General features: G+C 40.3%; 1 protein-coding gene across 1 annotated transcript in view; it reads right to left on the reverse strand.

Annotated features, from left to right (window-relative positions):
• Nucleotides 1–4,347: 4,347 nt before the first annotated feature.
• Nucleotides 4,348–25,075, reverse strand: part of ajap1 (adherens junctions associated protein 1) — a 61,041-nt gene continuing 40,313 nt past the window's right edge. The window contains exons 3-6 of the mRNA XM_033629535.2: nt 8,278–8,365; nt 7,889–8,131; nt 5,802–5,934; nt 4,348–4,923 (exon numbers count right to left, since the gene is read on the reverse strand). Of these exons, the coding sequence (XP_033485426.2) occupies nt 5,862–5,934; nt 7,889–8,131; nt 8,278–8,365 (404 nt within the window). The 3' untranslated portion in view covers nt 4,348–4,923; nt 5,802–5,861. The remainder of the gene's footprint in view (nt 4,924–5,801; nt 5,935–7,888; nt 8,132–8,277; nt 8,366–25,075) is intronic.

The raw sequence follows: 25,075 nt of genomic DNA on the forward strand, positions 1-25,075 counted from the left end.
CAAATCTGACCAGCGAAGTGGAATCATTTTCCTCCCTCTTAGCTATAATACACCACGCTCATCAGCTATCCTGAAATATAAACTGAAAAGGCAAGAAAGCAGTAAGGCATTTCCTTACATATCAGTTTGATTTCAGACAGAGGTAAAAGGAGGAGGGGTGATGTATGCCGATGTCTCCAAATATCCTGTTTCAAATATATATCATAGCTGCAAGTTACCTCTGTCCTCGTCTAAATGTCCTTCAGGAATGCAAAGCGAATTGCGTTTAGCCAGCAGCTCCCTGTGGTTGTAATGAGAGATGCTATCAGTGCAAACAAGTATTTCAAGGCTAACTGAAGTAAAACTCTTTTTCCACACAGAAAGTCTAGATGTCAAAGTTTCCCTTAACAATAATCTGATCTTGTAGATTTTTTGAAGAATGAGAAATCAGTCCCACACACTCATTACTAACTTGGTATCAAATTATGACAATTTTCAGTCGGGTCACACTGACATTTAACAACTATCAGGTACAGTGTTAGTAGTACTGAAACTTAGCAACCTTCTTTAAAGAAACTGTTTGCAGCAGTTGATAGAACTAGCATGGTCACAAATGATCATCAGCCCAAATTTTAAAAAAGTTGTGGGTGTAATAGGGAACTACTTCATGATACTTCAGCACAAACCTCTTACTGTCTTCAGTATGTAAGCTTGAAGGATAATTCATTATCAGTGCAACTTGAGCCTTATTTTCTTAACTCTTTGGCGTCACTGCTGTGAGTAATAAAAACATTTTACTCAACCAACTTCAGTGTTGAGATCTTGGAACACAGCTACATTGCTAAAAAAAAAAATAAAGAAGCAAAATAAGTCGGCACGGCATGAGCAGTTGGGTTGTAAACAAACTCCTCGGTTAGTCAAACTTATTTGAAAGATAAAATAAAGGCAGTCTGTCAATGAATCCACCACAGTTTACAGACTTCAAGGATTATTTCTTGGGCTTGTGTTTTACCGATAGACTGTATATAAAGATGTTTAAGATGACAGCTCCCAAAACGTAAGGCTAAAACATCTCGATTGCCCCCTGATGGCTGGCTGCAGAATAGGTCATAAAACCCGCCCCCTCCTAATTAGGGGATTGGATATGGGCCAAACTACAAATTCAAATTACACATCAAATACATTTTTCCACAATCTTTACACATGGGCGTAGAGGTGGGACCTTGATACCGCGGCCCCTCCCCTAACCACTACTGCACAGACTTTGACTCGAAATGACTTCACCAGCGCAAGATTGCAATGATCCTCTGCTAAATATTTTGACTTTTTTACACAGTGGGAGGAAGCTGAGAAGTGTCACCCATCTTTATATGCAGTGTATGGTGTTAGCTGTGTCACTGTCTTCCAAGATTCCTGCACATTTAGTGTGTAAAACATCTGCTAGCCTGGTTGTTACTTTGGCCAACATTCCTAAAAGACAACACCTATGCTAGCAGCTGCTCGCACCGGTGGTGCTTTGAGCCACATGCTAACGTCAGCATGCTAATACACTTGTACAATACACAGTAGTACAATGCTACCATGCTGATGTTTAGCTAGTGTAATGTTTACCGTGTAAACAGTCGTTTTTTAGCGTGTTAGCATGCCAGAGAGTTCACCAAGTAGGGCTCATCCTGTGAGCACCATGAATATCTCCACCAAATCAATACATTTCAGTCTGCACCAAAGCAGTGGTGGACTGACCAACCAACAGAAATAAGGCCCAAGTTGTAAAACACCAGAATTATCCTTTAAAGATGTTGATAAATGTAAAAAGTGAATAGCTTCCCACATCATTGTGCGCAACTCTGATCTTTTTTAACCAGATCAATTTTTGTAGTTGCATCAAAAAGTGAAATCCAAACAAGTACACCATCTTCCTTTCACAATGCTTTCTTTAGAAATCTTTCCCTGATGATTCCATATGCTCATAAATGCTAATATAGGTTAGTTTTCGCAGTCATTACAATACATATGTGGCAAATCGGGGCAGTTGTAGCAATATGTATATACAAAATATGACAAATGAATGCAACCCAGTCTCGATCAAGTTTAGTTGGTTTCTTGGCAGCTACTGTTGGATTTACACTGTTTTTTTTTATCATGTGATGAAACACTCAATATTAGAATTCATGTAGAAATAATGCTAAAGAACAGAAAGTCATTGGTTTCCCAGCCAACCATGAACACAGCAGAACCCAAGATATGATCACAACACCTCTTTGAAGCACTCAGTACTTTGAGACATTCCACCTGGAAGTCACTCCCCACGTCTCTGAACTATTGCAGCGTCTACTGAAGTATTATACTGGTTAGCTAAAGATATAATACAAGTACTGCTTGAAAGTGCAGGTAGGAAGCTTGGCACAAGGTTAGTTTTGTGTTTTAAAAGAAATACTGTAGTTACACATGTAAACAAAGACACTATCCCCGACCTAGCTGAAACCTTCCCAAAAACTGGGGGAGGTCCTGAAAAATAGAACACACCTGTACACAAATAGAAGCAAATATATAGAAAATACATTTACACGTGTATAATATACAGTAAGTTTTCGTAACCCTCTGACTAGTAAGATAACACTCTTCATTCAAAAAAATATATGTTATGTCAAAGAAGCAACTCGGCAGCCTGACACACACGTGAGGCTGAATTGGTATGGGTCATTCATGAGAGTGATTTTCATGTTGTGAATGGGCAAAAGCAAGAGTTTTGCACCACAGTGTTTATCCCAGGCTGTCTCGGCACCTCCCGAATGGCTCACATATACAGATACTGATCACACTGGGACGACCTGTTTCCTTGAATCCTTTAAGGGAGTGAGTACAAGCCTGAAAACAATCTAAGCGAATTACCAGAGATCCACTGTCGACACGCAATAAAACCAACCTTTTAAATCTGTACATATTGCTGTCTGCAGCCAAGAAAAACGTTTACAATTACAGAATTGTATTTGTGCTTTGTACAAACCCACAGCACAATAAAAGGTAGATTCATAGGCGGCTTCCTCAAGAGCTTGGTAGCACAAAGGTAATCTGTCTTTGAGAGCTTGAGGTTGATAATAAAATTATTGGGGCTAGAAAGCTCTCAGGAGAGCTTTACTGTCTTTCCTGACCATGGAGTTCCCTCACCTTGACTTAAGAGATAGTTTTAAAGCAATTTGGCAGCGGCTGATTGGCTTGTCATAATCCCCTTACTTCAACAATGCACTGACGGAGTGTTTTGGGTCTTTGAAAGAACAAAATTAAACTCTTTTTTTTCTCATAAGTCTGTATCGTATTTTCGCTCTGCTTCCTTCGGCGTGAATTAAAGCAATCTATTTGTGCACAACCCACAACTTCCTGGCTGTGATAGCTGAAATTCTGATATGCTAGAAATATTGTCCTCAAGTATTGAGTGGATCTGGCTCCGGAGAGAGCTAACTAACCCCCCACCACACATTCGGCGAGGGAATTCCCCCCTTTGCTTTCATTTAAAACACATGATGCGGATCATTCTGGATCCTGAGGGACACCTCTTTCACAGCTTCTTCTTCATTCTTAGCTGGAAAACTGAGGATCATTTTCATGTTCCATCTTCAACAAATCGGTTCATGTTCTTTTTGACTTTCTGACTGTAATTCAGACTTTTTAGGTTTCAAAAATAATTTATCAAAAGTGAATCTTGGGAGTTGTGTGGGGATATTCATTTACTATCTGTGGAGGGATTAATTTTTCAATCTCTTTCCTATTTATCCAAATTATCACATGAATGACTTGAATTTGAAGCTCAAATTGAATCTATTCCACCCTTTTAGCTTTGCAGCTCAGATCTAAATCATAACCAATCATTGAAAAGTATCCAAACAGCTGCTGAAACTGAGACCAACATAAAGTGTGCAAGAGAGCTAGACAGACCTGAGGCAGTATGAATGTCCTGTCCAGCTCCGTGCAGTCTGTTGTGGCTGTCCTTACGCAATCTATTCATGAATGCGCTGCTAAGGGATTCGTTGCAGCAGAGATCCTGCACCACAGAAACCTTTTGTTCGTTTTGTCCATTAAACCAAATCAGGTACAAATCTTTCATAATAACCAGTTGGAGAAGGCGTTGAATTGGGTGTATTTAGATGGTTTCTTTGTTATCATCTCAGCTGGGGTGGGAGTATTTAATTAACAGCGCTGAATCCCAGGTGCTTCGGACCTTCACTGTTAGGGCTGTGGCAGACTCTACTGTGTAAAAAAATAGACATAACTATTCTGTTTTTAAAATGGGACCTATAGAAACAATGTTTTAAAATCAACTGTTCACTAAAGCATATACCGGTTCTTTTTTTTTTTCCGTCCTCTCTTCTTCCAAACTAATAGAATAGTGCTTCATATAAATATCTTTTAGATTCTTTTGCAACACATTTCTTAAAACTATTTCAAAACATATTCAAATACATTTGTAGCATTTTTTTTATGTTTCACATTTCTTAAAAAAAAAATAAAACAAAACAAAGGAAAAAAAATGTAGTTGGAGTCGATACAGGGTTAATATAGCGCTCTTTGTTTAGTCCATCAGTTGTTGTTGAAACTTCCTTCTATCCAGGTTGTGGCACATAGTGGCATTATTGGCACATTGTTCAGAAATACAGTTCATCTTCCACCCACAGCAGCTCCTTGGGTTCCTTTTGTTCCCCCCAAATGTCAAATGTTTTCCTTGAGACATTTGTGACGTTCACAGTCTTGTCCCACGCATCCTGTAAATATACCTATATATAATCTATATCTAAATGACTGTACGTTCCTGGAAATATGGAGTGGCAGCGTTGTGGCTGCTCTGCTTGTCATCTCTAGAAAAATAAATATCTTCACCAGTGTCCAAAGAGTGATCACACTATTTTACAAAAGAAGCTGTTTTGTGTGTTTCTTGTTTCCAACTGGATCCTGTGGAGAACAAAATCACAATTATCCCTCATTATGAGTCCAGCACAAAGTAACACAGTCACTGTAACACAGAAACAGGCCAACTTCCTAATTATATGTTAGGGGGAATTGGTATCTCGCTCTGACCTGGAAAACATGCAACCCAATGCCTTCCTCGAACCAGATGAAAGGGCAATGCTGTTTTTAAACTTAAGAAATAATTAGGTGTGTGGGATCTTGTGTCTTTTAAGGCTGCAGCATCGGGGAAATGCTGCGTAGAGCTGAGCTGACTGAGACTAATGTGTGTCCAGACATCGGCGAGGCGCTGTCCTCTCACTACGCTACCTGCAGGGAATCTATTCCTTTTAAAATCTGGGTCAATAGCAGACGTTACACTTCCCCCCGGGCTTCCAGCAACACTGTGGGGCCAGAGCATGTGTTTAACTTTCACGCTTTGAATTTCAAATGCAGGCCATTCTGGCGTACATTAGCCATGCATAAAAAATATGTCACAAGTCAAGTGAAAGTGCTCCTACACTCTGTTCAAAATGTTCCAAATAATATGTTATTGGTGTACCAATGAGAGCCGTGACATTAATATTAATGCAAGTGTTTGAGATATGAGCAGTGAAATCATTAATTGCGAGCATATAGCTCATTAATACTGTTATATACATAATTAGTTTCTTATCACAACCTCTGATGCTGCACTGAACTGGATCCCTCAACCCTTTTTCATCACAGCGCAGAAGATAGAAAGGAGCATAATCATGTCACAAATAACAGACATATGCCAAGTTGCCTTCTATTCCCAAAGTGGGGCAGCATCACCACAGGGATCGATGTGGCTAAGGCTCAGATGATGATTTGCAAGGGGGACAAAGTAGCACGGTACCCACCAGAGCGTGAATTCAGGAAGTCTCTTCCACCCACAGGAAGTGAACAAGGCCTTCAGCTTGTCAACAAGAGATCTCGAACCATTTCTCTGACACAAAGGCCACAGGAATCAGTTGTCTTTCAGTGGGGGAGGGCCTGTAGGATAAAGAGGTGAGAGCATGAATTTTAATGGGGGGCAATTTGATTGGTTAGCCTACATAATTACATAGTATTTGTCACCATTAACTTTTAGCCTGAATTGATTCTAAGGTGACATTACTGCCTGACAGGTTTCCTCAGAACACAAACTTCAAACATTCTCTACGGCTATGTTCACATTTCAAGCAAATGTGGCCCAAATCTGAATTTTTTTTGCTCTCATGTGACAAAGATCTGATTTTTTTCAGAGTAGCACAGACACAGAAATCTGGGCCACTTTCACAGGTGGCCCTGAATCTGATACATATTTGATCACTGGCCAGGTGACTGTGAGAACTGTCACATTGAAATAATGCCTGTTTTTCTCATACACCTTTTTATCCACGTCATTCTACGAATACTTTTGCAGCGCAGATCACTCGTCATGCAGTGTTGGAGCAGTCCATTAAAACTACAAAAGGCTGCTCACCTACAGCGACAGCCTTGTGAAGCATTGACAGAGATAATGGGATGTAGCCCTGGACATTGTAAAGTTTTGGAAGAGCCGTTCCTCCGTGAAACCACTCCTGACTTCTTTCCCAGCTACACCCACAACTCTCTCTATGTATATGAACAGTTTAGGCAGAAAGATGGGATCTGGATCTTACTCAATAAACTTTTAGTGCCACTGTCAACATTGTACCGTTGGCTAACAACAGAGATCTTCGCATTCTGTTGTTGCTAAAAATCTGTCCGTCCTTCTGTGACTTTCTTAATAGATAAATGCAGACACTTCGGACTGTTTACACCAGATGAATGATCTTACCCTCACTGCCAGCATAATGAATCTGTTACAAGGTTTGGATACACAGAGTAAGTGTGACCATCTTTGCTGGCCCTGCAGCTTTAGATGACTGTTGCTGTTATCCACTCAGACAGTAAACACTGTCAAAACTCCACCGAGCTTATTGTCACATCACGTATAAATAAAAGTTTCAGGTATAATATGCCTGATTTCTATGCAAAACACACCTGCCTTGTCAGGTTATATCACAAAGAGAGACACATCTTCACCCACAGAGAGGATTTAAACTCAGAGCGAAATGCAAAACACACCAATGACTCACCAGTGTTACATCTTCTGCCTCCCTTTTGGGAGCAGCACATATTAGCTGGGTTGGTAAACATGACTGTGTTGTGTGCAGTTTGCTGATACCACATTGCATGACTTGTAGGTACTGAAGTTCAGTTTTCAAAGTGTTCGTACGCACCTGCCTGCCATCTGAAATGCTGTCGAAAGATCAGTTAGTCACAAAATGGCACAGTAAAGACTTCACATCCCGTTGCCCTACATCTATAAATTGACTCACTGCACAACAACATAAATCGCTGGTAGGTTTAGATTTTTTCGTGTGCTGCTTGAGAGTGCCGAGGCACACTGCGTGGCCAGGTGTCGGGCAGATGGACGAAGGATGAGGCAATGGACGACAGACGTTAAAGCAACCAATTAATGTGTGGCTTTGCTGGGAAACAAACCTCTGACTGAAGCTGACTGTGGTTGAGAGGAAGAGCACACGCAAGGGAAACAGGGTGAGGAATCAGAGCATTTTATGAAGAAAAAGCTGATTCACCACAATTGCTATATCAGTGTATTCTCTCATTCACTTGTCATCCCTTTCAATGCTTCATAAGTTCATGTGCAAGTTTTTAGAACATTTACCCCCTCATAAAACCATTATCACCAGGAAAAAGACATTGATTTCTTTACCAGATTTAAATTGATTTGGCTCTGCTATTCAGCATGGGGTTTCATAATATTTTGGCCGTTTAACTGTAATATTATTAATGATAATATCTGTAGAGGACAGAGACATCACTTTGAAAAAGCCTGTGGATTTCCAGTGCTGGCTGACTGAACAAATGCTCCAGCGTGCATCCATCTTGTGCTATAAACAGTCCTGGGCTGGCGTACCTGTTTCCGTTGTAAGCAGTCTTGTAGACAGGCGTCTGCTGGATCATCTCATCAGTGTAGATGGGCACGGCAGTCCGAACGCACTCATGTGAGCACTGCAGGCTGTCATTGTAGGCAGTGAATATATCCACCTTGCTGGGCACCCGGGCCGGGGTGAAGTCTGTCAGGTTTTGGCAGCTTTCTTCCTGCTGGTGGATCTTGCGCTGATGGCTATTGTGGCGGCCATTTCCCGACTGCGCACAGCTACAAAAACACGCACCAAAGACAAGAAACAAACATAAAATCATACCTTGTACCCTTCTCATCGTCTGCGAGTACTTGTGGCAAAATGTGAGTGTGCTTTTACAGTTAATGTCGTTATGAGTAAAAAGTAAAGGAATCTTTCCTACCAGTTTTTAAGGACGAGTGTTGTGATCAAGGCTGCGATAACCATAATGAGAGACACAGTGATTGTGATTATCTGGTGAACTGCCAAACCTGCAAAAAGAAAAGAAACAACAGAGATTTACAATTGCGGAGGAAATGTTTTTGCTCCTGTTGCTGATGGCACATGCACTTCACTTGTCTTTTGTTTTCTGTACTGTACAAACCCACTGCACTCCACAAACTATCAAGGGCAGCTCACTTGATAAGTAGAGGATGACAACCCAGAACAATTTTGCTCTTCCCTAAGTATTGATGACACTGTCATCCACTGCTATTTATAATTCAAGAGTAATATGAATTATTCCATTACAGTACAGCCAACTGTAATAGATAACCAAGTCCAAGTTTTCTCAAAGTACTTATAAAAGTTATTATTCTTATGTCATTATTTTCAGTTTTATTTGTATTTTTCAAATGAATCCTACAACAGCAGACCTATACACTAAAACAGGGACACTCAATTTGCTTTGCCCAGGAGCCACTTTTGCAAAATGACAAGAGGCCAGGGGCCAGTTAGTAAACAAACATAAATAATTAAAATATACATAATTAGTCTGGACCTCTGTTAGGGGATTCCCCCCTGGCACTTAAAAAAAAAAGCTCTATTTTCGTGCTCCTTTACGCACTCTGACGCCTTATTTACATTCAAAGTACAAAAAAATTCCCAGTGTGATTCAATTTCTTTTCATTTTGAATTAGAAAATGGTCGGCGGGCCACCCGACACCCTATCGCGTGGGGTCATGAGTTGAGCATCACCGCTTTCAGAGCTGGTGTACTTTTTATAACCTTTTCTCACCTGAACGTATCTCGGTAGATTTTGCCTGAAGGCTTTTTATTTAAACATTAAGTGGGAGCAAATTGTTTGATATGGTATATCAAATAAAATGTTTGATCAAAAGGTGGTCCTGATAAGTAGCCTGAGTGCTTTGAAAAGGGAGCCATGTTAATGCAGGATGTAGAGGACTGAGGATACACACATACACAAGCATTAAAACTGGTTTGATAGAGAGTAAATTAGCTGTTAATGCTACTTTTGAGAGCTTCAAAGAGACACATTTAAGACACTGTTAGTGTTTATTAAGCATTGAATTAAAAGGTGTTTTAAAATAGATTAAAGCAGTAAGACATGCAGAACAATGCATGAATATTTGAATGTAAATCAAACTTAATGTAACCGTCTTGAAGTGCAAAATTCTGATAAAATTAAAGCAACAGCAATGCTTGCACAATTCACACGTTGCCAAACTACACCATTCACAGAATGTATCTTACACTGTGTTTTTCAGTTGTGGATTGATACCAACTGTACAATGTGTCAACCTGATTTTACACTGAATCAAACTAATACTTTGGAAGCACATAATTCAGAAACAATGTTTTGAAAGTTCTTTACACCTGACATGAAAATCAATTTTTCTTTTTTCTTTTTCAGGCTACTTAAAGCTGCACTGACTGAACACTGATTGAAAACGCATCATCTAACAGGTATTATTACCCGAAACATGGTGAAATGTCCTATCGTATGTGCAAGAAAACAGTTGCCTATTCAAACATCCCACAATAGAAAAACATATAATTTATTTGGAGTAGTGTCTCTGGTCATTGGCTTTGGATTGAGCCCAACATTCACTCTCTTTTTGGTTCTGTTTTGGTCTCTACCTATTCCTGAGCAAAATGTCTGGCTCTTAAGCTGCTGCATGCATCACAAGTTTCACCAGCTAGTCATAAACTATACCTGTTGTCTGGTGCTGGACAAGTACAGCCCCATATACAACTAATTTGAAACAGCAAATACGTTTTTGAGGGAAAATGTAATGCAAAGCAAATTACATTTTCTGTTAACGTAACAAGGTGATTAACATACCTGGCGAGTCAAAAAAATGTTGATACTGAACATCAGAATGTTCACTGACAACATATTAAATTTTTCTCTGCCAAAATAGGCAATCTTGCATTTCACTATCCACTCACACACTCACTTACAACCTCTTTTATTAACATTGAACTGAAATCACAATCTTTCTGGCTCGAGACTGCGGCCAACTGGTTTGATTTTGCGACCAAAATTGTAAGGTATGGACTGTAAACTCTCAATTTTTTTAAAAATCATGTCACATCCTGTCGCACAAGTTGTCAGTCAGTGCGAGGGTTCGAGGAAAGATGGACGAGGAGAAACTCATAGCTGAAATGGAAAACCAAAGTATTTTGTATGACACCACACATCTTTTTTTACAAGGATACAAACCAAAAGGAGAAGACGTGGTGTGAAATTGCAGGACTTTTGGGAGTGAATGGTAAGTTCAACTCTCAAGTTGGCGCGTACCTTCACCTACTGGATGCGATTCTGGAACGCCGTACCACAAATTTACATGGCTAAGGTATGGTTACAGAATCTGCCCTGCCGTGTTGTTTGCCCCCCATTGTTGCTGCTTGCAGCTATGTTGTTAATGTTGCTTTTTTAAAAATGTACAATAAGATGTGTCACTGTGAACTGAAAGCAAATAGTCATTTCTGCATTTGTTGTCAAATTATTTATTAGTAATACAATGAAAATGATAGGGAATGTGCATTGCAAGTCCATTTACGGTTTGCACCCCTAAATTTTCTGCTTAGAAAAATTTTCAGTTAGGGGCCACTGTGCTCCTAGTGAAAAAAGTTAGCGTAGAGTCCTGCATAACCACCAACAGAAGTCTAGACATGAACTGGGATTGTGGTATAACGGTCATGCACTTTGTACGTCCTGTCAATCCCAACCACCTTCCTGCGAATCCAGGGCAGTACATACTGTAAATGTTGTCTTTTATTAGCTCAAAGAACTGCCTTTGAGCAAAACCCACACAGCTACTACACCGTCACCACAACGTAACAGTGAAAAAAGCTTAGTAATATACAAACAAAACTTCGAAGAGACAGGGTTAGCAGGTGACCTACAGGAATTTGCAGACCAGTAACCCAAAATAATAAGCTAAAAGAGGCTAAAATGCTTCATAGAGCTGAGGGGAACTGATAGGGTGGTGATAATTCTGTCGTTTTGTCATTACAAGTAATTCTTATCACATTACACACATCACATCATTTGATCCATTGCAATATAACAAAATTGAATATTCCTGCTTTGAGGAACCATAGACACCCTGCTACAGCCTAGGAGAGCTTATTGATTTCAGCATTTCTGTGATAATGTCATGTTCTGTACTGAGGTTTTGAACCACCGATAATAAGTGACAATGGGAAATAGTAACAGCAGCCAGGTCTTCTCCACAGGTCGCAAGCTTTCTTCTCTTCAAGCGCTTACAAACCAACTGTTAATGTTCGTAATGCGGGCTGTTTAAGATCTACTTGAACTTGTCTGCCCCATTATAGAAAATCATTATTGGACAAATTAAACCTCAATTATCGTGCAATTGAAAGGACAGCAGAGACACTGGTTGATAAAATGACAACTTTTATGGACTGGATCCTCTTTACAAACCCTTGTAAGGACTGGTGACTTTCACTGATGTTGGTTGATTTGAGAAGGATTATAAACCTGCCAGAGCAGAGAAAACCACATCATCATACACAATTTTGTGACATTTTTATGGTGTATAGTCTTGTTTTGTTTAGCTGTTTGGACAATGCAAAGCCCTAAAATTATGTATTTAAATGAGAAACTATGCAGCCTTTTGCATCTGAACCAGCTTGCAGATATGAATGCAGACCTAAGGTTCTCTGCTTGCTCCCTTTGTTCAGTATGGCTAAAAGCATTGTTCTTATTTAAACTCTTAAGACTCCTGTGTGTGCTGATCTCTCACTTTTGCCAGAGGACAGTAATCCACAAACAAAACTGTGTGGTACATGTCTAAAGTGAGGATTAGTGTGAGCCTATTCAACTGTACTGTATGGTTAGTGCGTTGCGTACGTGTGTGGGTGAGTGATAGAGCATGAGACCGTCTAGGACACAATGACACACTGCAGCAGGTGACATGCTGCAGGAAGGAAAAAAAACAAAAAACAAAAAAGAAAAGCCGTCATGATGAAAATGCCCACGTGGGCCTTATACATCTCACCTCTCCATCAGCCAGCTGCCTAGCTGCTGATCCAAGCCAATTTGTCTTCGGGAAGGCTCAAAAGGAAGTGCCTGCTCGGTCATTCTGGAAAAGCACACGGCCTCTCCTCTGCCTGCCTGCTGCCCGGACAGCCTCCTCTTGGATAATAAACTTCTGCGGGCAGGGCCGTGCAAAAGTCAGGCCAGGTCAACCTTGGATTAATGATATCTCCGGCTGGCTCAGGGAAGCCTTACCTTCCCAGCGCAATCAGAGTCCCTTGCCACGGCAAAGGCACATTAACTTATCTGGCAAGTCATTTGCATTTCCCTCATATCCCCTCTCCATCCTCCCTCTATCCCTCTCTGCCTGTCTCCGGCTGACGTCAAGGCTGTTAAGTTGAAAGTGTTCGGTTATAAATTAACATCTGTCCGAGTTCAGGCATAATAGAGCTTGCCCCTGACCTTGATCAATAGCTGAGGTCTCCACTGAGAATTGTTTCATTTTACATTGATGTTAGAGTGAAAGGGGGCACTCCCCAGTCCGGAAATTTCAAATTAAAAGCTGTACTTGGCAGATTCTTCCTGTAAATCCACAACTGATTAAATCACATTATGGCACTGCATCAGGCTGTGCTCTGTCCCTGCGTCTAATAGACACTCCTCTGCCCACGCGAGGGAAACATTAGAGTATAATACAAACTGTCATAAAGTGCATGCAGCCATCGATTGGCGAATGTGATGTCAGTGAATACAACGCACGCATGTTTGGCAGCCCTGCCAGTCTGTGATTTTATACCAGAGGAATCCGATTGGCTCAGCTGGTAAACACAAGCCTGCTGTGTGTAGTTTGCTGATGCTATGTTACATGTTTTCAGGGTATTAAAGTCCAAATAGCTCATTAAGAGTTACTTCAGGCTGTCAGCCGAAGCCAAAAATATGTATACGCTCCTGGTACAACACTTTAATGAAACAAATGGACCCAAGAACATGAGGTCCAGCAGCACAAACACCAACATTAAGTCTATTATAACCTCATTTGCTGGGCAGTATGTTTAAGGGTGCAGGGATGATAGAGCAGATAATGACACGAGTGACAAATCTGAGTGCAGAGGCCGGTTCTATTTTCATCCAGGGCTGCCAGTTAGAGGGAGGGAAATTTGGCCTGGCTATCTGAAACTCATTGCGTGCTGGCAGTCAGGCTGAAATATCACCTTTGGCAGTCACCTTGCTTTAGAGATACCCAGTTAGGTTTTGTTTGGTCAAATCACTGCCAAACAAAGAGAGGCTGAGAGGGAGATGGATGGAGAGGGAACGGACAGATACAGAGAAGAGAGGACAGCTACCTTGTGACCTCTGTGGCAGCAGGATTTGAGCCCCCATCCAGGCTCCCAGCAAGAAATAAATGAGATTGTTTGCCTTCACGGCCATGACAGTTTGATGAACATGTCAAAGAAAGGCATGGTGGTTAAATGAAATCTCTCCTTGTTACCTACTTTTAATAAAAGAACCCCATCTTAGACACAAATACGCAGTGTGGGGTCAATAAATGTGCCTTGTAGGTAATGTCTGGTTTGTAGCACCTTTGATAACTCCTCAATATTATTTGTACCATTGTCACATCATATTATCTCAGTATTTTCAGGCTGAGTGCATTAAAAGTGTGTGTATTAATCTTTAGTGATACAATATTTGTCTCAGTAAAGTTTAACATATTACATGACGATGTGTAATCAAAGAGGTGTTGCTCACAGTGGCAAACCCAAAGAACTATAACCAGCCTCTGCAGTGCCCGTCAGCTGTACAGAGTTTTTCAGCTTATTGTTTTAGTTTTAAGACCTTTAACTTAACTGTAAATAAATGAATGGTTGCGCCTCACTGATCTCAAGGGCTGCACAATTATGGTTAAAACAACAATCATGATTATGTTGGTCAAGATTGAGATCGTGTGTGTGAGATCTTGAGTAGCGTACACAATTACTCACTGACTTTGGAAACATCATCCATTTATTAACCTACATAAAACTTGTCTTTTTTACAGTGGATTTTCTTCAAATTAAAAACTATTCAACTAAAAAAGAGACTTGAGGTGAACCAAACATGCCACAGCCTGTCTGGGAGTGAATTTATGCTTTTAGGGAGCTGCAGAAGCACACCACTGGAAAGAGAAGGGGTGCGCTGGATTAATAACACAGGACAAAACAAGAGCACCATTCTGAGCGCAATAATCGTTTATCACAATTATCTCGTTTTCAAAATTGAAGAGGCCAAAATCGTAATTGAAATTAAAATCGCCCAGCACTATCTCTCTCATCAAGCTTGTTTTCAAATGTGGTGGGCAGCTGTTTTTACTGATAAATCTCAGATAAAGCCACTGCATGCTACCTGGCAAGCATCAAACAGCAGACAAAGTTAGTGACCAGCTGCTAAAGAGCCATATATTACCCTCAGAGTAGGAGGACATCAAAACAGAGCTAAAAGGAGAATGAATATAGGAGTCTGGATGTGTAACACTTTTGCCATAACAACTTTAAAAGGTGATAAAATGTCAATGATTTGTTTGCAGTTTGTTCCGCTGCCCCCAAGTGGCTAAAAAATCTCTTAGTGCTGCTTTAAGCTCAAACCTGAGGCTTCATAGCTCTAGTCAGAGGAGTGTGTATTATATTCAAAACTGAACACATTTCTGGAGTTGTAAGGTGGTATTTAAGGCTGTGTATATGACATACATCACACTGCTGTGATGTTGATAGAACTGGTCCTTATCAGGGAGGTAATTTGCTCTTGCAAACAACAAAAAAGTATTGACAGCTGCTTTACTGAAACAAGATAATCCCGAAATGTCATTTCAATGTGAGGAACACAGAGCTGTGTCTAGACAGTAACTCTCGGGTACTAACCTGAAAGGTCAGCAATAGCTTAGACTCTTATTTCTACACACAATGCTTGCCATATGCACAATATGTGATTTCCCTTTCCATTAAATAATTAGTCATGAAGAGCATTTTAACATTTTGAATGAAGGACAATAATGCATTTTTCACCGCGGACATTCTGAAAAGCACAGGTGTCACTAATTAACACTAACGACGGCTCTGTTCTATTCAAGTGTCCCAGTAAGTCATGACAGCGTGACAGTGAGCCAACATGCACAATACCAGGGCCATGAAACTGAATGGGATTCAGCCATTATTAATTTTATGATTTACAACTGTGCTTTTCCTACTGTGGCATTTCAAAATGTCTCTTCCTATTTTTCAAATATACAGCAAGTAGAAGACAATTACAGTAATATATTTTCTTACACTGCCTGAATATGTACAGATATGTACTTTCACAGCATCCTGCAATAATAACATTAAAATGATGTACTGTACTTAAAGAAATATGTTCATATGAGTGCATATTATTAAAGCCAGCCATAACATCAGGAAAGTGTGTAGGATTTAGGGGGATATATTGGCAGACATGGAACATAATATAATAGGTATGTTTTCTTTAGTGTATAATCACTGAAAATAAGAATGGTTGTGTTTTCATTACCTTAGATTCTAAGGCTTAGAATGAGCCCTTTATATGTACATAGGGAGCAGGTCCTCTTCCACTGAGTCCGCCAAGTTGCATTGCCATGCTTCTACAGTTGCCCAGAACAGACAAACCAACCACTGGCTCTAAACAGGGCCATTCGCATTTTCACGTCAGCTACTGTAGCTAGCAGCCCCTCTGTGACGAATAGAGGAAAAATGCAGATTTTCAATGTAAAACCACTTTATTCAGTGTTTATAAATCACTGGGTCCATTTGTTTTGGAGAGGAAGACACCTCTGCAGATAATTTGGCGCCTGGTAAAAAAAACCCTGAACATCTGCATCTTTAGTTACTAGGGGAAAAAAGGTGAGCGGACATTAGCAGGTGCTGGGCTAGCAAACTGTCTGCAATGAGCCAAACAGCCTAAGAGAAACATCAATTTGTAACTTGAAACAGCTTTATTTGGTGTTGTTACCTGTTTTAATCACCAGGTCAGGCTGTTTTGGAGAGGAAGAGATCTCTGTGGATAATCTGGCTCCCAGTTAAAACCTCCTAAACAATGAAGGAATCCTAACCAGAAGTTCACACTTGGCATACAGGAGAAGTTTCAGCTGGCTGCTAAATACTACTCACTGCTCCTTTAAGTAAACAAAAACGATTCAGCCTCTGCGTGCAAGCATTTATATGGCAGTTTTTGACCTTGCTGAATTCCTGACTTATCTATCTCCAATTTCCATGGTGAATTAAGTGACATCTTATATACTGCAGGCAGTTTGTCCTCTGAGTAACAGTGCCATAACAAGGCACTACTGGACGAATGAAAAGGAAAATAGAATTTCTATGTAATCATTTTGCATGTATGTATGAGTTATTGTCAGTCTTTACTTGTGTGTGTGTAAGTTGGACCGTCTGTATGTAGCAGTAAGCCCTATTAGGCATCCACTGCAAAGAGCCATTTAGGGCTAATGGTGCTTACACCCACGCAGTGTTGGCTTAAAAGCTCCTGAAAAATGTGGGAAAGGCCCCTCATTTGTAAAACAGAGTTGCAGCTTACAGAGGTTGAGCTACCTCACTCCCACACACCACAAAGCACATTTGTACAGCATATTCAATACACGCTAATACCCTGCATGACCCCTCCAAGATCGCCTCCCCTACAGCCATGCACCTGAGCAGGACAGGTTGGGGGAAGACTTCCGTCAAAGGCAGTGTGCTGATAGTTAGGAATTGCCAATTAACATTGGTGTCAAAGTGTCAATCTGGGCTGATTTCCACTGAGTCACCAAGCAATCTAAAACACTTATTGAAAAAGAAGGTGCTGAGAGAGAAAGAGTGGGACAGAGAGAGAGGGGAGGGGAAAGTTGAAGACGAAGAGATCAGAAACAATTACTCTTACATGCCTTTTCTCTCAGTGTCAAAGGCATCACTGCATAATCCAGTCAGGCTGGATGGTAAATGGTAGACTGGCCGAAATAAAAGAGGGTCGCTGAAGTATATTGCTTCGATGATGGCATCCTTTAAAGGAAGATACACTTGTATTGTGTGCCTGCCAGTATTAGGAACAGCACAGAACACACAGTAGCTCTTCCTGTTAACAACAGACAAATGGAAATGACTGCAATTTTCAGGTGGGTGTAAAATGGCATTGCTACTGAGGCAGCTTCGATCAACCATCCGGAAATCTGTGAGCTGTCATGTCAGAGACAGGAGGCATTTTTTACCAAACAAAGCTTTGCTGGATTGTTAGCAGGTGAATGGAGTGGTAAACATACCATGCACCTGCAATATTTTAGCTTTGATTTCCAATCCCTCTGCATGCTCTGTCATCCCCTCTCTTTCCTGTCAAACAACACCCTGTCATTTTTCAACAACACTGAAGTACCTCAAAAGTACATCTGCACCAACTGATCACTTGGTGACCAAAACTGCACAATTTTCACCGTGATCAGCCACATCTGGTGACCAGCCAATCAGTCTCAGATATAGCTGATCCTGTGCCAATCAAATTTACACGCATGCTCTGTACGATGGTTCATGTTGTGTGAACAGTGTACGGTAACCAACAATTGCCAACCGCAACCCATTCACAAAAGTTGTAATTCATTCCCATGCATGTTGGGAATGCACATGATTTAAAAGCTACTGTTAAGCTTGTGCTAACTAGCAAACTACTGTAGGTAAGGCCACCCAAATCTGTGTTTTTAATTGATGAATTGCTAATCAATTTAGCATTTTCCTTTCACCTATATGTGGTGGTTAGCTTTGGCTTTTCTCTGTGAAACTTTTAAGGTTATTATCAGCTACCCCTGTAGTATGCTAGTTATCTTGAATTGCTGACTAGCAGGCTTCTGTACACCACTTAAATCTGTAGTCATCACAGAGTTGATAAGTAGCTCAAGCAAGGTAATGCTAACTTTTCCATGCTAACTGCTTCTAAGTCTGGGAGGTATAGCTCTATAAAAACACAAATATGGTGGACTACTCCAGTCTAGTAGTTAACCAATTAGACTAGATAGGTTCAAAAGTTTCACAGAGAAAAGCTAATGCTAACCACTTCATGTAAGTGCATGGAAACTGCTAAAATGATTAGGCTAATATCATTAGGCCATATTTCAGGTATAGCTAGTCAATTAAAAACACAGATTTGGGTAGTCCTACCTAGTTTGCTAGTTAATCTATTTAGCTTTCTAACTAAGGAAGGTTCATTTGATGCAGTTTATTGTGTGGCGGCAAAATGTTAAAACGCTAGGTAACGTTTCTTTAGCTGAAGGAAGCTATCAATAAAGCGTCAACTTATCACACCCCCACCATCCTGAGAAATGGTTTGACCAGCCAAATGAGCTGTTTTTGAACTACGTTTTCTAATTATATAATATAACATTTATATAATAACATTTTTGTCGATGCTTAATGAGACAATCATCTTTGATATCATATGCATTTTTACAATTTCAAGCTAAGTTTCCAGTGACTTAAGGCCTTTACATACTCTGCAAGAACAGAGAAATTTATTCTCTCTCGCAGGGTTGCAAGAAAAGAATGATGTCATTTTTTTCTTGCAGCTCTGGTTTGGGAGTTCTTGTAGCTTGTTCTTGACACATCATCTGGGCAGAACTTTTTTCTCGTGTGGTGTCCGAGAACTATTGTGTGATTGGTCAGAAATTTGAAGTGGGCATAGTGACGTATGCGGCAGTTGGGGAGGGGCCTATGAGGACTTCCTAGGAGTTCTGCACTCTGCACATACAGGGCTTTAAAATAACATGTTTTTTCTCTGTCAAATGTAGCTCTTAGAAAAAACAAACAAACAAACAAATAACTAAATCAAAATCAGGCAATCTCGGAATCAGCTTTAAAAAAATCGGAAATCAGAATCTGCCATTAAAATGCAATCGGAGTATCTCTACTCAAAAGCTAAAATAAATAAAGCCAAAATAGAAAAACAAATCGTGTCATATTAAGATTCTACCCTATCTCCTCTGATTGACGGAAACAATCTCCTGTATCCAAAATAGTGTCTCAGTCAACATCTGCATGTCTTTTCCTTTAGGCAGATGTGTCAAGCCATGAAGAAAGAGTCTGAGCAGCGGAGAAACAGAAAGTGAAGCAGCATCTGCTCAGTCTGGCCCCTTCATCTCCTCTTGGCTCGGTTTCCTGTAAATCAGGGAAAGGGGGTTTGACTCTGCACGCCTGTCACCGGGCATCAGCATTTAAGTCCAGATTTAACGCTTGAGAAAAGGAGATTCATTTTTACCCACTTTATTCAGAGTCAATACAGAGAGTAATGGCAAATTTATTGGATTGCCATGGTAACCGTTGGGAAAAGTGGTTTCTCTCTGTCTCTCTGTGTGTCTCTCACTGCTGAAGAGGCTGTATTGTACGCCTCTACAGGTCTACCACAGGTCAAAATGCTGCATTACAATGTTTACTGAGCTCGCTTCTTTAAAAATAGATCGCCAAGACACTTAACATACATTTTACATGTGCTCACTTTGCTCTACAGTGGATGTAGACTTACTTCATTCATTTAACCCTCCAACCCCTTCACAAACTTGATAACGTGACGTGAACTGTTGCCAGATGGATCTATTTATTTTAAATACCTGCTGGCTCCAACACTGGATACCATCTTTCACCCTAAACATGCACTGAATGTGTCTGTTTCAGAAAGCTACAACTGGAAGACTCTATCAGGAACACACAGTACCTTGCGCTTGCTCCGCACGAGCCTGTAACATTTAACCTTGCGACTCTCAGACCGTCTAACAAGACCTAAGTTATCAGTAGTGGCTTTACTGACTGCAGTTTTAATCATCTCATATCCATAATGGAGCTGACAGCTCCATCTGCGTGGAGTAGAGGGGGGTCGCAGTTACGAGCAGCACAATCACCGGGAACAATCAGTGAGCATCTGGAGGCACCACAGCTATAACCCCCCATCACCACCACCTCCTCCTCCTCCTCCTTCTCCTCCCACCTCCTGCATGATGGCCAGAGTGCTGTGAGAGCAGGATCAACAGGAGGCATCAACTAAGTCACAGCATCCAGACAAACTCGTATCCAAATTGATTGAGCTTTGCACAAGATACGTTCTGATGCTGAGAATTCACACCGGTGTCACATGATCTCTACACAGGAAATTACACATGACATTTAAGTTATTAACCACCGAGGCTGGATTGTCTATCTATTTCTTTTTTTCCCACAAATACTGTCATATATTGCATACTCCGGTGAAATGTCAGGAAGGTATGAAAAAATAAATACCACCAAAGCCTGACTAAGACTTGTGCATGAAAATAGTGCAAAAGGGAATCAAACTAATTAAATTAGACAGGAAGCAGGCACAATGTATTTGCTTAAAGCCTTTTAACCGATTATAAGCAACATTAGCGTCTTCGTCCTGGGGAAGAGCGTGCACTTGTTGGATGTTCTGCACTAACAGAAAGAGTTGTCCCTTTTGTTGTCCTGCACTATCAATGCCAACAGTGAGTGGGAGTGGAGACACATAGCCTGCAGTCAATAAGTGCAACACAGACAAGCTGTGGCGAGCTGTCATGTACTTTCTGTGTCATTACGTAGTTGGTCTCCAACCAAATCAAACCGGTTGGCAAATTGTCACACAAGAAACACTAATGGAACAAGCACAGAGCTTGTCCATGTGGATAAAAAGTCCATGGCTCATTTCTACACACTGACTGACTGCTACACACGTTAGTTTACTCAAACATTAACTACATTAACATGCACACAAAATTTCCACTGTGATACAGGTTTTGAAAAAACAACACATCGTGTTTAGATATATAAGTAAGGCTTTTTTACCCCAATGTATTTTCCAGTGAAGACGTGTGTGTACAGAACTCAACCAACCAACATTTTGCAAGGCTGGAGTAGAGATGTATGCCCAAAAGAAAATCCCACATTTCAGGTCGGACAGAGAAATACACCTACTTTTAAATGTTATAAAAGACTTGGATATCTGCAGCTTTTTAGGTATGCACGAATATCAAAATGGTGACCTTTTCAAGAAGGCGGTTGAAGGAATGAAAGAGGGAGGCTGTGTTCATACAGTTGAACAAGTCAGCTACTGGTGGAAAACTATTTTGACAAAAATAAGCAACATATCACAAGCAGCTCCAGCCATTCCACTCTTCCATATTCTAATGTGATCATTGACATGTTAGGGCATGTTAATTAGAGTATGCACGGCTGTGTGTAAAATATATATTCATTTTCATTAGCTATGTAAACAGCTCAGCAGGAATATTGTCTTTTTTTAGAACTGGAACATTTAGTGCGTATAAATGTAGTCAGTGTTGTAATCCTCGCTGGACCTTCATCAGGCATTATAAATAAATAAAAAAATGACAACATGTTGTTGCTTGTGTGATAAATATATGTGCATTGATGACAGGTTTAGCATATTTGTTCTAATGTTGCCTTATTCTCAAAAAAAAAAAAAATGCACTGGCTGACCTAGTTCACACTTACTGATACAAACAAAACTGAATATTTGACAGTCAAGTCATATGGCAGATTTGCCATCTAAATAATCTGTCACCATTTTACCAAACAAAAAGTATTTTTTATCTGCACTCTGGAAGCAAATACATTTCCAAATCTGAGGGCATAGAAAGCTTCAAACCACAGAGTTACAGATTAAAAATGCCTGGCTAAAGTTTCAACAAAACTACAACACATACTATATTTGCTATACTGTCCTTAGCTGGTATCACACACAGTGGTACAAACTGGTAATTCAATGAAGTGACTCAGAATGATCAGACTCTGCCTGTTAGTCCAAAGTGTGTGTGTTTACTGTGAAACGTTTGACTTAATGTGAGGAGGCATTTTAGGATTCAGGAAACTGGTAACTTTTCCGGTTGGCTCTGAAACCTACTGTATTTCTTTGCTGTCATCAAGGTGAAACTGATGCATGTATTAATGATTACATCGGACCCTTATACAGTCTATGACTGGACCACTGTTGATCTAGAAACTAGAAGATTCAGATTGTTCAGTGTGTACAGCACTTGTATGTGAGAAAGGCTTTTTGGAATCATATCCTCCCTCTGCTCACTGCCGCCTTCCACAAACTACCACTTGCATCCATGTTTGACAGTGATGTGCACGCACACACACCCCCACACACACACATCATGAGATGATTATGGTCATGATACACACATGCCTTACGTGGCTGAGACAAAGTGCACTAATGGCTTGAATTTATGCTGGTTGCCTACAGTATTCATGAGTCATAGTGAATTAGTTCATGCAGACCGTTTATTGCAGGGGTGAATGCGCATGCTGTAATCTCACAGTTCCTGGGAGCCTGACTAGCAATGATATATATGAATTTTCAAAGCTGCAGTGGCTTAAGCATTTATGTGAAGATGTTATTTTTTCCAAAACTGAAATATTTTAGGAAAATACAAACAGGACACATAGACAGTTCCTATCCAGTTAATGTAGCTGGCATAAACACAAACCCCACATATAGAAAAAAAATGCTGCCAATGAAATGGCCAATGGGAAAAAACAAAAACATTGTATATAAATATGGTAATTGTTGGTCAAAGTTCTCCACATAATACAGACATTTCATGAGCCACTTGTCATTTCTACATCAACGCTTTAAGCCTACAATTAGCTGTGATGTCAGGGTGACTGGGTGTGTTTCTCTCAGAGGTTTAGTCTGAGCTGAAGCGTTACTGTTTGAGACGCTGGATGAGAAAGACAGAGACGAGACACAGAGCATCTCACATGCACACACACACATGCTCTGTTTACTAGGACTAATCAAAAAGTGAGGAATTGAGACAGCATTCAGGACATGATGATCATTTCCCCCACACAAAGGGTTCATGGATATGCATGTTTTGCACACTGCCACACTTATACTGAAATGTGTCGGCCTTGCCATAAGTAGATCTTACGTCATTCACCTGGGACAGTTGTCACGGTTAAGTTGGCACAGTGAGTCTAAGCCTGGAAGACAACACGACACTACAATGGAAGGAACCACACAGTCAACACCAAACAGCTGGGTGCCAAATGCACACAATCTTTACCCCAACATACTGTAGATTCAGGAATAAAATCAGCGCATGCATGAAAGCAGACATAGAAAATGCATGAACCAGTTATGCATTTTTCAGTGAAATACATCTCAATTATCATGACACTGTGTGCAAGAGCACCAGCCTAACTCCTACTCGCAAAATCCGCCTTAAATGGGAGTTGACACGCCACAGTTTGAATCTGTTTGAGCAAGAACCAGAAAACCTCTTTCAGCACTGCCAAAGCAGCCCTTTGTCTTCAGCACTGACATATGACATGCTGTAATGCAGCAGTCTTACTGAGGCAGAGGCAGCTTTTTTATTTATGCTTTGAATTTACTGTATAATTTGGATGAATATGTCAACTCGTCTACCCACTAAAAATATGCTTCTTAAAAGGATGTTTACATCGAATTTTTAATATGCAGCTCACACGCTACTATATAACCCTGAGGTTTAAAATAACATTTTACTTACACTTAGCCAATTCATGCCTCTTGAATGCATCAGATAGCCGTCCAATATCAAAAAAGCTAAGCAACCAAGATGCATTTGAGACATATAAATCCATTGATCAAAATGTAGCCATGTTATTACACTGATAAATACAATGTTTTCGTATCTGACAGAAGTGACGGCCAAATCTTTAAAAATAAGACCCAAACTGTAATGAACAAGATATATCCTTTCACCAGTGTAAGACAGACAAATATATTACATTTGATCATCCAGATCTGCAAGTGTATCTCTCTTATATAAGTATGAGTTGTGTACAATGTGCTTGTGTCCCATTTCGTCAATTGTGTGGAAAACCACTTCCCTTGAGTTATTCCACAAGGGACAGAGTATTTAAATACATGCTGTAATACATCACAAGACACAGGCAGAAATCTAAGTCATTTAAACTGTTAAGTAAGCTCTGATTATCACCTGCTCTGATTAAGATCATCACTTTAAGATGCTTGATGTTTTCCTGTCTGAGTTTGAATTAGTCAGACTAAGACTGAATGAAATGTATCTATAAACACCTTCAAAGACAAAGCAGGAAAGGTAAGAGTAAGATGCAGAGACAAAGCGCCTCTCCTTCGCTAACAGTTTCATTTCTTCAGCGACTCAATGCTGCGCTGTCGGTGTGGTAATTATGTCTTGCCTTGGGGCCAATATGAGACAGACATGGGTTAATGTGTTGTGAAAGCAAAAGGAAAGTTTTCTGCAGCATTTAAGCACCTGGGTTTTGAAAAGTGATTCTATTCATCTGCTGTGATGAGACACAGCCTGCTTATTGATACAGTAATGTGCATCTAGTCAGAAAGAGCAGACTTTTTTTCTCCCTCCTCATCAGCTTTCAGTTAACTGTGAAGACTGATTTCCTCCAGGATACAATATCAAGCCATCATCTTGAATCACTGCTGGTCTCACACTCACCTCCCAATCAAGAGAAAATGAAGATATCACAACAACGCTGACAAGACGATTACATACTGCCATTTCATTGCTCATTCACTACGTACACATCAGTCACCACAGTACAACATATATTTATACCACATACTTTGATAGTCATTTTTTCCCCCACATAAAAGCTAAGTGATGCTATTTTTTTTAGCATGAATGGTAGGGAGAGGCTACAGTAATATCAGCTTATGTTGT

Source organism: Epinephelus lanceolatus, chromosome 8, assembly GCF_041903045.1.
Source record: "Epinephelus lanceolatus isolate andai-2023 chromosome 8, ASM4190304v1, whole genome shotgun sequence".
Taxonomy (NCBI): domain Eukaryota; kingdom Metazoa; phylum Chordata; class Actinopteri; order Perciformes; family Serranidae; genus Epinephelus; species Epinephelus lanceolatus.